The sequence below is a fragment of the Symsagittifera roscoffensis genome, chromosome 3 (assembly GCF_963678635.1).
Source record: "Symsagittifera roscoffensis chromosome 3, txSymRosc1.1, whole genome shotgun sequence".
In the NCBI taxonomy this organism is placed as follows: domain Eukaryota; kingdom Metazoa; phylum Xenacoelomorpha; order Acoela; family Convolutidae; genus Symsagittifera; species Symsagittifera roscoffensis.
In genome coordinates, this window is record NC_087064.1 from 52,439,128 (window position 1) to 52,456,394 (window position 17,267).

A 17,267-nucleotide genomic window follows, 5' to 3' on the forward strand; every position below is an offset into this window, starting at 1 on the left:
CTATTGGCCAAAAAAGCGCTTATTCCTTAGGTGTACTTTTCAGGGACAAAACAATCGACCTCGGATCCCAAAGAAACACATCTAAAATATGGATGCGTCAGATCAGGATCAACTGAGCCGAGGCACTTCAAATAGAACTAGCATGAACAGGTAAACAAAATCGCGCCACTTTTAGTTCATTCGAACTCTTAGTTGAGGGCAAGACATTGGACCAAGGAAGCTGTTTGCTAGAAGTTATGAGTTTGTTTGCTTTTTGTTATTCATTTTAACCTGACAGTTGAAGACTTTGTACTTGGAGAAAACTTTCGTAATGAACTCAAAAAAAGGATATGGCGCCATGTGAGTTCTTTTTTGGCGTTGAAAATTTTAAAATATGCTTATTTTTTTTAGCGTTTTAAATCATATTTCTTTCACTTTTATTTTAAGAAAAGACTGTTAATCTGGCTTTTGTTTTATATTCATTTATCTTAAGGAATTTGGGTTCTTAAATTAATTCTGTTTTGTCAATTATTTTGCAAAAATCATAAGAATTCAAACCTTTTATACGCTCTCTAAAAACGACTTTGCGAAAAACTGCAAAAAAAACAACAAAAAAGCTACAAAAAAACAAACAAAAAAAAACAACAAAGATTGAGAAGTTGAAATAGCAAAAATTGAGACCAGATGTTGTTGAAGAAACTTTCCATGCACTTCGGTTTGTTTCAAGAAACGTTCATTAATGATATGTAATACATAACTCATCGTTGTCGTTATAATTACCATGCAAGATTGGAGCACAGTTATTCGCATTTTTTTGAATTTTTTAAATCAAAGAAACTAACCAGATACTTATTGATGGAAACATATAAGCTAAAGGGTTAACCAATTTCTGGAGAATCCTGGCAAAACTTTTTACGATGTGTCGCTGTACCAGCCGCAATTGTTTTCATTTAAGAGCCTCTATCCGGAAGGTATCCATGAAGATGGTGAGGAGACCAGAGATGGAACTGGACGTCGAGATCAGCTCCCAGTTAAACAGAACTCTGACAACCTTTCAGTTGACCATGTTAGGCGTCGGGAGTACCTTGGGAGCGGGCATCTATGTTATTGCGGGTATGGTCGCTCATAAGGACGCTGGACCCGCAACTGTGTTGTCTTTTTTATTCGCGGCTGTAGCATCGCTACTTGCTGGTAACTATAATTACATTTGCTCCACGAATGTTTTCTTTTTCGAATAAGCTAAGTTTTTTCTTGTTATCTTTCCAGTGTTCAAGTCGAAACCATGTCATTTGTTGACCTTTTCAATTTTCAAAACAGAAAGAGAATTTAAATTGTCAAGTAAACATATCAATTAAAAAGTAGAAACGTGATTCAAAGCAGTATGACTACTTGGTGATTATGGAACCATAGTTAATTCTAATTCAACAGGTTTCTAATTCAACAGGTTCAGCCAAGTGTTACATTTTTTCAGGTTTTTTCTATGCCGAGTTCGGATCTCGAGTGCCAAAATCAGGCTCTGCCTACACTTACATCTACACTAGCATAGGAGAAATCAGTGGCTTCATACTCGGGTGGACCATGATTATGCAATACGTCATTGGTATGACATCACATGCAAAGAACATTACAACTGACTTCGTAAGAATTACCGTAGTAAAAGTTGGTATGTTTCAGGCAGTGCAAGTACAGCTAAAGCATTGAGTCAGTATTTCGACCGGGCAATTTTGGGCGGAGTTGTTGGCAAAGTTTTGAGTGAAGCGATGCCACTCAACAACCGGTTTCTGGCGCCCTACCCTGATTTCATATCTTGCGGAATGATTCTTCTCCTGACGCGTTAGCATGTATTTTAGATTTTCTGCTTGGCCTTTAAAAGTTTTTAACGAGTGAAAAACTTGGAAGCTTTGAATACATCAATGCGATAAGCTTGTTGCAGATATACCCTAGTCGAGATTCAGCTCAAAAACCGCTCAAGATTTGAGGAATTTGAGCGGTTTTTAGACGATTCTGCTCCAATCGCTCAAATTGGCCAAAAATCGCTCAAATCCATGCAAGAAACGATCAAAACGTTCAAAACCGCTCAAATTATTTCTAAAACCGCTCAAACCGCTCAAATCTTGAGCAATTTTGTCTGAAATTTTTTCCCAAAAGTTTCTAACCGAGTTACTTGTTGCACGGCTCACACAATCAACACTTTAAAACTCAGAACTTCTAAGCTTTCGTAGTACCAAAATTTAAGGCACAAATCAACCTAAAATATTCTATGGTCCAAAAATTTCATTACGTCTTTTGAAAAGCCATACAAAAAACCGCTCAAAGACTCTTCAAACTCTTCTACAAAATGATTCTGAGCGTAATTGTCTACGAAACCGCTCAAACCGCTCAATTATTGCTTAAATCTGGGCTGGTCACCTCGACTCGAGAAGTCAAACGAAAAGTAGCTCAAAAGAAGTGCAGCATGTCAGAAAAATCAGAAACACTGGTAATTTGATTTATGCCATTATTGTTCCAATTTTAAGCTCACGGCAAAAACTTTGCTGAAACAGAAGCACACAAAGTTTTTGGGCGTGAAGCCAGGCTAAATCAGTCAATGAGATATTTAATTTTAAATTCTTTGCAATCTTTGATAATTGTTGAGAGATTAAAGTTTTTCTACATTCTGTTTCTGTTGATTCGAATTAGTATTAAGAAATAATTGTTCCCTTTTAAAAACTATCTAGTGAATTCAGAGAAAAAACTTTAGGCTGTACCACACGGCTCAGCCGACAGTTTCATTTTTATCAGAGTACCGAAGAGATCAACTGGGCGTATCATCAGTCTGGTCAAAACCCTCATTGAATCCGCTTTATGAGCGGGAGGCATGGATCGGTCAGGTTTTTAACGGTCAGAATCAGAGAAAACTGCTATCCGAATTTACTCTTGACTACGTCAAGAACAGTGCATGACGACCCACCTCCAAATCCGACTAGTAATCCCACATACCAGAAAACGCAGATCAAAACGAAAACCCTATAGACAGAAACCCCGCAGTGTTTCAATAACTTACCGAAGCGAATGCAGAACCTACTACAAAGGTCTAAGAGTCGTCTCAAATGTGTACTGCCACGAGATGGAGGCCAGAATGCAATCCCACCTATTATGCTCCCACGGAGCGAAATGAAAAAAAGCATTCAAGTAACAGTATGCCCATATGGATATCTAAACGTCTATTTTTAGGAATATCCACGGAAAGTGGGAGATATTGTTTAAGAAAGAAAAAAATCCTCTGTAGAACGCATGCATAGGAGAACGTAGAACGGATGCATCTGTAGAACGTAAGACAATAGCAGAATGACTATTTCGGACATCCGATGGCAAAAAAGAGATTTGCAAATATTCTTAGGGAACTCTTTAGTCGTCCGGAGGCAAGCCCAGATGAGACGTTAAAGACAGTATTCCTGCAGAAGAAGTGTAAAGCTACAACAAACGCGCTCTAAAAATCGATGATTGTTGACCATAAAATTGATACTTAATTTAAATAGCCGCGATTTAAATAAAAAGAGTTTTTTTTTCCACCACGAGGGGAAAGTGAACAATGAGACCCGAAAGCTGGTACGAGAAAAACATAAAACGAAATTGGACATGTGCACAAGCGATCAATTTGTGGCACCAAAAATGATGACAGCAATAAAGGACGGCATTAAAAGTTTGACAATATACGCAAAGCCAATGACCGCTCAATATCCAATTGTCCAAATTGTGTGAACTGTTAGATTCTTGCGCTCTGATCATCAACTCCAAACCTCCTGAAGATTTTGGGCTCGCATCATCAGACTCCAAATACGCTTTCTGTCAATTTACCGATGGTTTATCTAGTCAAAAGGCTTTCTAATATCGTTTGCAGATGATCCATTGAGATCTACAGCTTCAAAGCAGGCTTTTATGGCCTCACAGACATACCAAAAGAATTCAGATGGGCCATAGTAAAAACGTTAAGAGTTTCGCCAGGACTATTTTGTTTTCTCGACAATATCTTGATAGTCTTCATTGTTTTATTGTCAGATCACAATGCTGTGGTTAAAGAGGTAATCCACAGTCTGCACAACAAGAACTTTGCATCTAACTTCTGGTTGTACGAATTTACTTTTCCAAAGCCAACTTGGACCAGGTTCGAAATGAATCAAACACGCGTCAGAACTTAAAAAAAGCCAAGATCAGCGTGTTTCTAAATCTGGAGCCAGCGAAGATCCTAAAGCAATTGAGGTTGTTTGCTGTGGTGCGAAATTAATTGCAATGATCAATACCGAATTTTCAAACCCATACTGAGCGATTTTTATCATCACTGAGAACCTAAAATAATCTAAAATTAATGGTTCTTAAGGGAATCAGACGCAATCTGAAACATACCCTATTACAGGGGCGGATTTAGGGGGGGGGGGGGGGTCGGACGCCCCTTTCACCTCGGGGATTCGACCCCCTGCCGACCCAAAGGGTCCCCACTTTGATACTGTTTCAGAAATCCATGTTTGGCCGACCGAAAATTTAGCCAAAATAGGGGCAAAACAGTGCTTTGGGAGAGCTCGAAAAATCAATTTGGTCGACCTAAAAATAAAAAAAGGTCGTCAAAATTTTCGAATTTTTTTTTGAAAATCCGCCCCCTCGAGAAAATCCTAGATCCGCCCCTGCCCTATTAGCACAAAATTACAAAAAAAAATGCAACACCACAAATACTGCGAAGCATCAAAATCAAAAACCGACGCAAGCCAAAAATAGCTGGGGCCTACATTGAATATGAGATTGAAATGATTTCGGTCCCAAATTTTTTTACAAGATTTTCTTAAACAACGAGAATAAAAATACAGCCCTAATGAGCTGGAATTTCTGACTGTAACATTCTGGTGGTTTTGCAATTATCCCGACACTCAGATCGCGATTTCCGGCTTACCGATGATATTAGTCACATAGAATCTTTTTGCGGCACAAGGATTTACCAATCAGGTAGCTGGGTCGAATAGATGCTTTCACTGCAAGGGCAGTTACCCAAGTCAGGGGCGGATCTAGGATTTTCTCGAGGGGGGGGGGCGGATTTTCAAAAAATTTAAAAAAATTTTAACGACCTTTTTTTTGGCGTGCGCTCCCCCTCAAAAAATAGTTAATATTGGCGCCCAAGGCGCCCTCAGAAAAATTTTAGGGTCGGTAGGTAAAAATGGATTTCTTGAAATGTATCAAAGGGGGGACCCTTTGGGTCGGCAGGGGGTCGAATCCCTGAGGGGAGGGGAAGGGGCGTCCGCCCCCCTCGCCCCCCCCCTAAATCCGCCCCTGCATTGCCGTCTCAAAAACAGACACCAGCGAGAATCAGACGCCCACCATTTTTCAGTTTGAAACCAAAAAAATGCCAAAACAAAATTAAAACTATAGACTATTTAGCTTTGAACTCAAAGAATTTTTTCGTCGGTTGATATGACTCCGATTATTTAGACATTCAATTTAGACATTAACAATTTTTTAGACATTCATTTTTTTATAAAACCATTCCCAATTTCATCACGTATCGATCAAGGTTAACTACTAACGATTTAGTTTTTGCCCTTATCGCACATCCCAAAAAACGTACTCTTGGATAATTGTTGAGAGGCAACAGTTTTCCTTCATCCTCATTCAATTGATTCGAAATTTTGTTATGAATTAATAAGCTGTTCTGTTTACGTGTTATCTAGTCATCGCTAGTGTTACGTCATCGCTAGTTTAAAAGAAGTTTTCGGTGGTACAAATAGTGCAGGGCAAAAATAACAAAAATAACAAAACAAGTATTTTTGAAAACGTGATAAACACCAATTTGCTGGGGTGAGTGAAAAAGCCATTAAAGGAACCATTGGTTAATTGCACTTCCCTGTAAAATGAATGATTGTTCACGCCATTTAAATCATTGTTCATTTCAGTGTTGTTGTGGTGGGGTGTGAAGGAGTCGACGATGGTTACCAATGTGCTCACTATAATGAACATATGCGTTATCACATTCATCACTTCGTTCGGACTATACGCAGTAAGACATACATGTATAAATATTGAATTACAAAAGGAGGATTTTTGTTCTTGTGCACTTCTGTGGATTATAGAGTAGTGACTAGGTCTTCCAAAGTATTTTGAGAAAAAAATTTTTTTTGGACCCCCGCGTTGACGTCCATAGGAGAAAAATGCTTATCATACAGTTTCATATATGATAGAAGTTTCATAGTATGCAAAAATGATTATCATGCTAATTTCATACACTTACTTTTGCTCCATGAGATTGTATGAAAGAGTATGATAAGCATTTTTTTCATTAATGAAAATTGTATGACAAGCATTTTTGTCAACCCGGGCCGTTTTCAACGTTTTTCATTTCCTGAATTTTGAGAAAACTTCCTCAGAAGTATTTCCTGCGAGTGAACACTTCGTAAATTTTTGTTCCGACTTTCGATAGGAAAGTAACGGACTATTTGTGCTCGGGGTGGGTTTTTTTTTCTTCAGACAAATTTCGACTTTTTAACTAGCCATTTCTGACGGAATTTTTTTAATATCATTCGAAAGGTATTGTTGTCCTGAGCTCAAATTTGAAAAGATATTTCACCTGTGACCATTTTTCGTAAAGTTATGGGGTTTAAAGATTGCCATTTTGGCCAATTTGGGACAATTAACGCGCGATATATTTCGCGCTATTAACGCGTAAGCGGAGAGTTAATCCGTCTTAGAAATCGTTCCAAATTGGTTTAACGAAGCTTATTTGCCATAATTGGTTTGTTACTAGGAGCGAAATTTATCCTTTTGTACTTTGTATGGCGTCTGGCGGGATGATTTTCATAAAAAATTCAAATTTCAGAATTTTTTTTTTATTTTGTTTTATTTCATTGAGTTTTTTAATGTTATTACTGCTCCATAAACATTAAAAGGCAGTCGGAACATTAAGGGCTTCGCCCTGATACGAGCAGTCTTGTTGTTCCGACTTTCGATACGAAAGTAACGGAGTATTTGTTCTCGGGGTGGGTTTTTTTTTTTCTTCAGACAAATTTCGACTTTTTAACTAGCCATTTTTGACGGAAAATTTTTATATCATTCGAAAGGTATTGTTGTCCTGAGCTCAAATTTGAAAAGATATTTCACCTGTGATTATTTTTCGTAAAGTTATGGGGGTTTAAAGATTGCCATTTTGGCCAATTTGGGACAATTAACGTGCGATATATTTCGCGCTATTAACGCGTAAGCGGAGATTTAATCCGTCATAGAAATCGTTCCAAATTGGTTAAAAGAAGATTATTCGCCATTATTGGTTTGTTACAAGGAGCAAAATCGATCCTTTTGTACTTTGTATGGCGTGTGGGGGGATGATTTTCATAAAAAATATCAAATTTTAGAAGAAAAAAAATTTTCATTTTAATTTTTCTTACATTTAATTTTTCAATGTTATTACTGCTCCATAAACCTTAAAAGGCAGTCGGAACATTCAGGGTTTCGCCCTGATACGAGCAGTCTTGTTTCCTTTATCTATCACCTCGTTCAACCTGGGAAGTACTGACATATATAATCGCTCGCCCTTGCATCAAATAATCAAGTTGGCCGAAATTGATGGACAAAAATTTTGATTTTTAATTAATTGTGATCCACATCTACCCAAAAATCTCGTCGAACAGTCATATTTAAAGTATGGCTCAAAAACTACCATTAAAAATTTTATAAACCTCTTGTCAAAAGCAGACAGAGATTGAGAGAGAGAGAGAGAAAAAAAAAAGCAATATTTTTGTTTTATTTTTTTACCTTACCTCTAGTTTAGATTGGCGTGATTGGCTTCCAAAACTGGAAACTCTCTCCATCTGAAGTGGCGGTGGGGTCCGGAGGGTTCATGCCATTTGGGTTCAGCGGAGTGGTGGCAGGAGCTAGCATTTGTTTCTACGCATTCATTGGGTTTGATGTCATCGCTACTGCCGGTAAGTTTAGTTAGCATTTACTAAAGCTTAATGGTTGTTAAATTATGTTAGTAGCTCGTACTGTTACAAATGCAGTTGAAGTTCACTGATGCCTTATTGTGTTTTAAATAGGCTAGTAATTAATGACAAATGGATGTTGTCGGGTGTGTTTATTGGTGTCGAAGAAATCGGAATATTTATGATCGGTGTGGTTTTTTTATTTAGTCAGTTTTCGCCGATCGAAATAATAGTTTTTTCGTGAATTTTTTTTATACTCTATTGAAGAAATCGACTTTCTGAGTTCAAATAAAAAAAGATATTTTACTTCTAATTAATTTTTGCAAAGTTCTGGGGGTTTGAAAATTATTGACAAATTGTTCATGGTCTGGACTAAATTATGCGCGCTTTGAAGAGTTTATTCAAATTGCTGAGAGCGTAACACAAATTATTTATGCGTGGCGTAGTATGACAAACAAATTGGACAACAATTTTTTTAGAAAACGAGAAAAAGATCAAAGAACCTTTTCAAAAAAAATTTTAAATTCTTTTTGCTGAATTTTTTTGATTTTTTTATTCCCAAAAGTGGCCTTAAAAAACTATTGTAAGCGGCGTAAACTAATATTGTAAAAAGGAAAAAAATTCGAAACGGTTTAAATTACGCATGAAAAAGCCTGCACAGTTGCTTTATTTGCTCAAATCTAGACCAATGATCAAAATAATCAAACGGAGTTTTCTCGATAATTCGAATTTTTTGAAGCCATTCGAATGACAACTGAAACGGGTTAAATATGATGTTTCAAACCACTCGTTCCGGTATTTATTTGTGGTGTATGGTTTTGCGTGGAAAAAACTAAAACATTTTGAACTACAAAGTTCTCTCGATAAATTAAAATGATTGTAGAAGTAGTAATTCTATGAGCGATCTTTCAATTGGTACTGATTTGCATTTCTGTAACATGTGTTTCTCTAATTTTTCTTTAATTTTAGAGGAGATTTTCAAATGTTAATGCAACCTCTGTTAGAAGTTTGATCTTTGAATTTCAAAGTTAACTCCATTTTTTATTGAAAGGGATGCAAATTCCACTATCGAACAGCAAAAACGTAAAAATCACAAAAAACGTGATCGACATCTAGTTTCAAAAAGGCACTTTGTTTTTCAGTTTTCAAGCGCAATAAAAAACTTAGCTTAATTCAGTTTTCTCGAAATAGGTATTTCAAAGAGCTATAAGACCAAGTTTTTGTTTCTTTGAAATTCAGAAAATGAAGTGTTTTCAAAAACTAAGGCAAAATTTTTTTTGTTTCGTTACTTTGTGACTTTTTCTAACTGTTGGCTCTGGGGTTCTACATGTAGTTCTCATGTTTCTATGCAACCTAAGCATTCCGTGGACAATTTTTTTCTTGAACTTTGATTTCTTTTAAACATTTGAAAGATTCCAGAAGATTTTTCACGTTCAGAACTGTTGGAAAAAACAATGAAAATTTTTTTAATGAACTGTGTTTTATAAACGTCGTGATGGTGCATTTATTTTTTTTTTCAGAAAAATTCTTAAATTCTTTAAATTCTCTTGTTAAAGAAGCGCATTTATACAAAAAAAACTGCATATATGATTTAGATTTTTTCAAGCGCTTTTGGAATTCGATGCAGTTTCATCTGCTAAAAGTTAAGTAGATTGCGCTCTCCAATGACAAAAAAATGTAAAGTTCACGAAAAACAGACTTTAAACCTCCAGTTTATTTGCTCATTCGTTCTGTTCAAACCTGAACAAATGCGTCGATTGTTATTTGGGATAAATCATAAATAAGAAGGTTTGGAGGGTTAATTCGAAAGGATTGCCAAAAATGTAGGCCGGTAAAAACAAATACAATTAAAAAAGAGGTTCTAGCATTTTGTTGTTTCGCCGCGGTTCAACTGTCGTTGAAAATAGGGCTCTCAAAAAGCTTTCAAGAATATTCAATAGTAGTGACTTGAAAAATGGATGGCGCAAAGTTGTGCGAAAGGCATAAAATTACAATTTCCTGACACATCTTTCCTTGTCAATCAAGGAGTGGATTATGCAAGATGCTTCAAAAGATAATACAACTCTTTGATCGATCTTACAAGATAACCAACTTGTAGGATAATTAACTTTTAACTATTTTTTAAACAAGATTCCGACAAAAAAATTTTTTTTTTTGCGGTAAAAAAATGTTTTTTTTTGCTTGAAGACAACAAAATTATCAAACAAAAACTTCTTTCTCCGATCAACGGGAAATCAAAAATCTCAAACAAATGAATAAGGCGAAATTTAAAAAAAGTAATATGAAAATAACTACCATAACTGTTTATTGGAACACAACATACAATATATCTCAACCCGGTAGACATTATTGATTGAATTTGGGGTGCCGACCTAAAGGGTGCCTCCCCCTTTGTACGACTTTGAAATCTCACTTTTTGACTGAAGTACCCTAAAATTTTTCTATAGGCGTTTTCGCGCCAATATATACTAACCTTGGGGTGGAAGCGCGCCCAAAAAACGCTTTTTGTGGCATGTTTTTTAATCAAAATTTGTCTAAGGCGCTGAAAATTGAGTCAAAATATTTATCAATGTTTTGTAGGGATTTTTTAGAGCTCGGAATAGATAAAAAAAATAGATCAAAATAATTTCGAAAATCTGACCCTCTCGAGAAAATCCTAGATCAGCCCCTGTTGCTACTTTATTTAATTGGCGTTCAAAAAACTAAGCGTTAAATGAACAAAGTGAATAACAGTTATATAGGTTGTGTGGCTTTTTCTTGGAAACTTGACAGTCAAAATTTTTAAGAAAAACTCCAATCAGATATTTTGGCTCTTTTTTCTTTTCCCCCCGCCTCACACGAGATTCAATTTTTTAGTGTTACGAGTGTTTTATGAGGTTGATTATGAAGACAAAATATGTTAATCTGGGCTTTATCATTATGTATGTCATTTTTCATAACAATCAAACAATGTGAACAAAACTTTTATTTGTAAAAGTTTACACGTGGGGAAAAAAGAAAAAAAGCCGATATTTTAGATTCCATGAGTTCATTTCTACTTTTTCAATTGTCTGGTCGCTGTTTTTAATTTTTGTCTAATTTCCAAGGCGAGGAAGTGAAGAATCCGACTCGTGCCATTCCCATTGCCACCATCCTCTGCATAGCCATCTGCACAATAGCATACGCGGGAGTGTCAGTGGCATGCACCATCACCCTCCCCTACGACCAGCTGGACCCAGATGTGCCCATCCCCCAGATATTCAGGGAGTGGGGGTTGCCCTGGTTGGAGAAAGTAGTCAGCGGCGGCGCCATCTGTGCACTCACAACTAGGTGATCAATGGAACACACTTTTTTATGATCAGGACCATTTCCATAAGTCTAAAAAACTTAAAATTAAAAAAACAGCAATCAAAAAGAATAGCCGCTTACTGTACACGTATCCCAGAACGTTCCGACCCTAATCTAAGGGATTTTTAAAACGAAAGTTTTGTGTCGACGTTTCGTTGAGTCGACCAAATTGGTTGTCTGAGTTATCCCAAATCACTACAAAGACCCTATTTCGACCAAAATTTCTGCGCCGCAGACAATTTTTTTTAAAAAAAGACAAAAAAGCATTTATGAGCACTTTTTGGAAAAAGATGACTAAAAAATTATCCTTTTTGGCGCGCGATACCGCCTTATGCTTAGTATTTATCGTTGCTAAAAAATTTCAGGGTCGGTCAGCCAAAAAATGGAGAATTCGAACAAAGAGGCCTTTTAAGTCGGAAGGGGTCGAGTCCCTAAAGAAAGGAATATCAGCCCCAACCCCCTATATCTGCTAATGGAAAAAACCGCAAACGGTCCGAGGCCAAAATGTACGTTTTGTCGCATTATGCGGATTTGCAGCGAGGCTGTTTTGATCAATTTTTTGAATCATCTGGGTGTCTTATTTCGTATACCAAATGGTTACAACAAAGTAGAGTTTCAAACTCTCGTTCATAATTTTGAGAGACAAGGGAACTTAGAATCGCCTTTTGGTCATATTGAAAAGTCTTGGTTAACTATTATTTATGGAAAATCTTTCTGCTGTTTTTAATCCAGAAAAAATGTATTCTGTATATCTAACAAACTGTTTACACTAATTGCACCAGTCATCAGAGAGATATAGCATCCTGCTTTATCAATTGCATTGACGAGGAATTTTTCCTGATGCCGTAAAGTGAGCCAAAGTAGTTGCCTTTTTGGAAGGTGCGAAAAACTGTTGAAGAGAAACAACTGGGATGGCTCTTATGAATGATCAACGCAAAGCATTCAAAACTGTCAATTATGATTTTCTGTAATTTTGTTTGAAGTGAGTCAAAATTACGCCTTGTGTTATGTACAAACTTTTAGGAATTTTTATTGACTCAAAACTTAATTTTTAAAATCTTTAGGTTTTTGTTTGCAAAAAACTAGCCAGGTTTAATGGTATACTTTACAGAGGACATAAAATGTTCTCAAAATTTGCACTACCTCAAACTTTACTCTGCGTACACTGTCACTTATTTATATGGACTAGTTGTAAAGGGATGTTCCAGCCAAGAAAATCTTGAACGAATTTTTGTATACCAAAAAAAGTATCCTCCGAACAAGGTTGTACAAAAAAGATATGATCATATTAGTAACTCAGCGAAACAGATTCTGAAGATTTGAGAAAACGAACAATAACATTTCTAGACTCTGTGCCATTGAAACTTATAAAAAGTACTAGATCAAAAGCCCGAATTATGAGAACACCCCGTTTGCACATGTCAAAATAACAAAAACTTCAATTTTCTTCAAAAATCGTCAAATGCTACAATTTTTCAAATAGAAACAGTTTGCTACCAGTTGATTTGATGACACATAGCACCATTCTATCAAGATATGCTGAAATCTTGAAATTAAACGATTTCAAGACATCAGATTTGATTGATTTGCTTAATTGATCTTAACTTTTAAAACTCATATATTTTTGCTAAAGGATTATTTCAACTTGATTTGTGTTAATTTCTAATCACAAATAGAAGTTTGCAAATTTTTAGATCCACCAAATTGATTTTCAGAGCTCTCTCAAAACCCTATAAAGACCCTAATTTGACCAATTTTTCTGCGCTGTAGTCAAATTTTTGAAGAACAGGCCAAAAAAGGCGTTTTAGGCCATTTTTGGAAAACTTTGATCAAAAAGTTTGCGTTTTTTTGGCGCGCGCTCCCCGCTCAAAATTAGTATAGATTGGCGCCTAGGGCGCCTTTAAAAAAGTTCAAGTTCAATCAGCCAAAAGTGTAGATTTCGAGATAGTACAAAGGGGGACCCTTTGGGTCGGCAGGGGGTCGAATCCCTGAAGGGGGCGTGTCCGCCCCCCCTGCCCCCCTATATGCGCTATATATTTATGTATATCATGCTTCTATGTTTGTCTTAGTCTGTTCGGTAGTCTGTTCCCTATGCCCCGCATCATCTACTCCATGGCCACAGACGGAATCCTGTTCAAGTTCTTCGCCACCGTCTCCGCCACCCACAAGACCCCCACTTACGCCACATTCACATCAGGACTACTAGCAGGTAGATGGATCAATTAATTTCAGGCACCCTCAACTAATTTTGTTAAGTACTCAACTTTTGGAACCCTTACTTTCATTCCAATTTGAAGGTTAACATAAATTCTCTCGTTCTAACTTTGATTTAAACTTAATAAAAATCACCTTGCTCGTTTAATTAAATTTGACTCAATAATCCATATTAATGATTCAGGCAGGAAAATAGGTAATAATAATCGCAATATGATTATGACTAAGATTTAAAAAGGTGTTTTAATTGCACTTTTCAGTCCCAATTGTACTTGAAAAAATACTTGAAAAAAAATAATGAACCCAGATTGTTTTGCAGCTGTTCTGTCGTTGATTGTGAACTTGGAGGACCTGGTTGATATGATGTCCATAGGCACTCTTCTTTCCTACACTATGGTCGCAATGTCAGTACTCATACTCAGGTGAGCCATATACCATCTAAATTACAAATTGCATGTTAAGCTCTTCATAATGTTTCTTTTTAAATGGAAATTTTTAGTAAGGTATAAGGGCGTTGCATTTTCACGAAGAGCTACTTCATACACACGTTTTTATCAAAATTTGCGAAAAAAGGCGCGGAAAAACTTACGTTTTTGATTAATTTTTGGTTAGTTTTGGATTAACTTTGACTCGCATAATCAAAAGCATTTTTTGCGCTTTCGGTCGCTTTGATATTTATTATAAACTGGTAAAAACAGACTGTTAATTCTTCAAACAAGAGAAAAAATGTTTAGCTTTTTTAACGAAGGTTGTTATCATAGGTACCGCAGAGACGCCCCCTGTCCCGCCTACGCAGTCTCATCCCACATCAAAGTAGATAAGGTGGGGGACAAGACTAGGCGTGAGATACTGAAGATGGCGTTGGGTGGGGATGCCATGGGCACTGAGCCTTCCAAGGAGAGTGAGGCGCTAGCTGTCTCTCTCACATTCTTTCTCAGTGAGTAAACAAAACATCATTTCCTATTTTTAAAAAATGATTCAGAAAGAAGCTGACAAAAGACGCATCAAATATCCCGCAGAACCAACAAAAATATGTGGAAAGTAATTTTAAAAATTATGAGGTTTCTTTCAACTTTTTTTATTTGATCTAGTTCTTAAAAAAATTAAGAGCTCGTTTCTTATAAAAAATGTCAATTTTGCTTGTTGCATTAATTTGAGCATAGCTTTTAACAAGTTTATTGATGAACAAGGTTTCCCTAGTTGATCAAGGGAGGTTACCTTGCAAGATCTTGCAAGAATCTTGCAAGATTCTTTTAAAGAAGATGCATCTCTTTGAAAGATCTTGCAAGACTCTTGCAAGTTCTTGCAAGATCTTGCAAGACAACCTCCGTTAAAGATAACCTTAATTCTAGCAAGATTCTTAAAGACATGATTTTTTTTGTGAAAAAAAGTTACACAAGAAGACAATTAAATATTTTTTTTACCAGTAGCAAGTGGAAAAAGTTAAGCACTTGAAGAAATCAACTTTAAAAAGAAAAAAATAACCACATAATAAGATAAACATAATTATTCATCGGATTAATGTGAACACAACATACAAAATATCTCAAGCTAATTGACTCTATTCATCAAAATTTTCACAAAAAAAAAACTTAAAAAAAATGAAATTTAACGACTAGATTTGCAAAACTAGATGAAAAATTCCAATCAAGTCAAAAAAATGGGTTTTTGAAAATTTTTAATTGAAAACGAATAAATTATAACGGCAATCTGAAATAGTTTACATTATGAAAAATGAAAAATCAAAATATGTTTGAATGTTCTTAAAAAATGTTTAACACATTTTCTTCCGAGCTTAAACTCTTTTCTTTGTGACCGTAGTCAAATTGGATCTCCATAATTTTTTGAGACCACTAGAATTCTTTGTGACCGTAGTCAAATTGGATCTCCATAATTTTTTCTGCAGCCCAGAATAAGGTTTTGTGAAAATTTCATAGTTGGTTATCTAGCAAGATATCCGCTCTCTTTCAAGATCTTGCAAGATAATCTCACTCTTGCAAGATCTTGCAGGATAACCCTCCTTGATTGACTAGGGCTATTGGTCCCAAACGAAGTTTAATCAATGAGTAGCTTAGACCTGTTTTTTTTTGTTTGAAAATTAAACTTTTATGTGGTTAAAACTAAAAACTGCGGACTACCTTTCTTTTTTTCTACTTCTTTGAAAAAGGAGGTTCGATTTTTTTTGAAAACCTGACCCTTCCCCCACCTACTTGAGAAAATCCTTTATCGGCCCCTGTTTATGAAATTTTTAATCAATGGTGTTTAATCGGTCCATCTGAAAATGTTTTCTACAGAATTAGTTTATTGCAAATTATACTTTTTTGCATTCCAGCCAGCCCATTGTTAAGTTTCACTCTCAATTTTGATTCACTTTAAGCGGGTAAAATTCAACAAACTTGTACATTTTGAAATTTAAATTTTATTAGTGCCAGTTTTTTTGAGCTCTAGTTTACTGTCACAAACACACACACACACACACACACGCACACACACACATATGCAACCACAAATTCATTCATATAAATAACGGAAAAACACAAAATTGAAAATGGTAACTTAAAAAAAAATTGATCTTTTTTTAGTTTTTCTGTAGTAAAAAACTCACGTCCTTTTTACCCAGAAACCAGGTAGGAAATGACTTTTTTGAGTTTTTGAGTGTACACAAAAACCTTAAGCCTTGCAATATGTTTATGAATTTTGTCACCTAACAAATAAGGCAGTTATGGGAATTGGAATTTTGAACAAATTGAAGGACTTTAGTTAGTCTTATTCATCGATTTTAATAGTAAATTTTTTTCCAAAGGCTCGAAAAAACTCTTTTTCTCAGTATTTTTTATCAGCTAATAGTTGACTGCATTTTAATCAAAGGCTTAAGCCAACTAAAATCCAATTGAACTTTTGAGCCAAATGATCAACAAAAAGCAAAAATGCAGAATGCGCTCTACAAATACGAAAGCGAAATGGAGCAAAAAAAATGAAAGACTTCTGATTTCAAAAATGGAATAAAATTTTAAGAGTTTTCCAAAAATAGCTCATATTGATCTAGTTTTCTGAAATTGGGTTAAATTTATCAAAAGCATCTCGATTTACTCGCTCAAAAATAAATTTGAAAGTATAATCGAAAAAAGTTAAATCGAAAAAGTTTAAACCAAATTAAATCCCAATGAAAAGTTTCGTTAATTTTTTAATGTGAAATCTCCTGTTTGTCATCCCCCACCCGGCCAAATTTTCTTATATATTTGGATCCCTTCAGCTTGCTGGCACAAATGTCCACCTAGACTTGACTGAACAGCAGCACCAGGTTGTAATTTGGTGCCAAAAATTATTAAAATATTTTTCGGACTAACACTCAATGCTTTAAATATTTATCAATTGAGGTTAGAGGTACTTAATATTTCACCTCAATTTTCGTTAATTGTTCAAAAACCTCATTATATGTGATACTAACCCAATGATTAGTACACAAATGATAAACACTTCGGTATGAAGATTACTCAAATGCGATTGCTTACTTATTAGGAAAACCATATTTCCCTAGAAGTTTTTGCTCGTTATTTTTCAGCATCTGGTGCGTTCATATGTGCAGCTACATGTGTGGTCACTCACTTTCTAGACACTGACAAGATATCTGAAAGTTCGTTCGTGACTGGAATTGTTCTGCTGTCAGTTACTAGTGTGGTTGAGGTCATTCTACTGTGCATTTTGGCTCGGCTTCCTCAGAAAAGACTCAATCTAAGATTCAAGGTCAGATCACTGGACGCTCTTTATAATTTTATTTTAAATTCACTTGAATGATTAAGTTCACTTAATCAT

General features: G+C 35.7%; 1 protein-coding gene across 1 annotated transcript in view; it reads left to right on the forward strand.

Moving 5' to 3' along the window:
- Nucleotides 1-45: 45 nt before the first annotated feature.
- The window catches only part of LOC134841454 (high affinity cationic amino acid transporter 1-like), a gene marked incomplete in the record, with an annotated part of 19,126 nt that continues 1,904 nt past the window's right edge, over nt 46-17,267 (forward strand). The window contains 11 exon segments of the mRNA XM_063857455.1: nt 46-150; nt 935-1,170; nt 1,451-1,579; nt 1,654-1,812; nt 5,895-5,998; nt 7,763-7,916; nt 11,000-11,222; nt 13,310-13,449; nt 13,774-13,876; nt 14,216-14,391; nt 17,017-17,198. Coding sequence (XP_063713525.1) covers nt 89-150; nt 935-1,170; nt 1,451-1,579; nt 1,654-1,812; nt 5,895-5,998; nt 7,763-7,916; nt 11,000-11,222; nt 13,310-13,449; nt 13,774-13,876; nt 14,216-14,391; nt 17,017-17,198 — 1,668 coding nt within the window.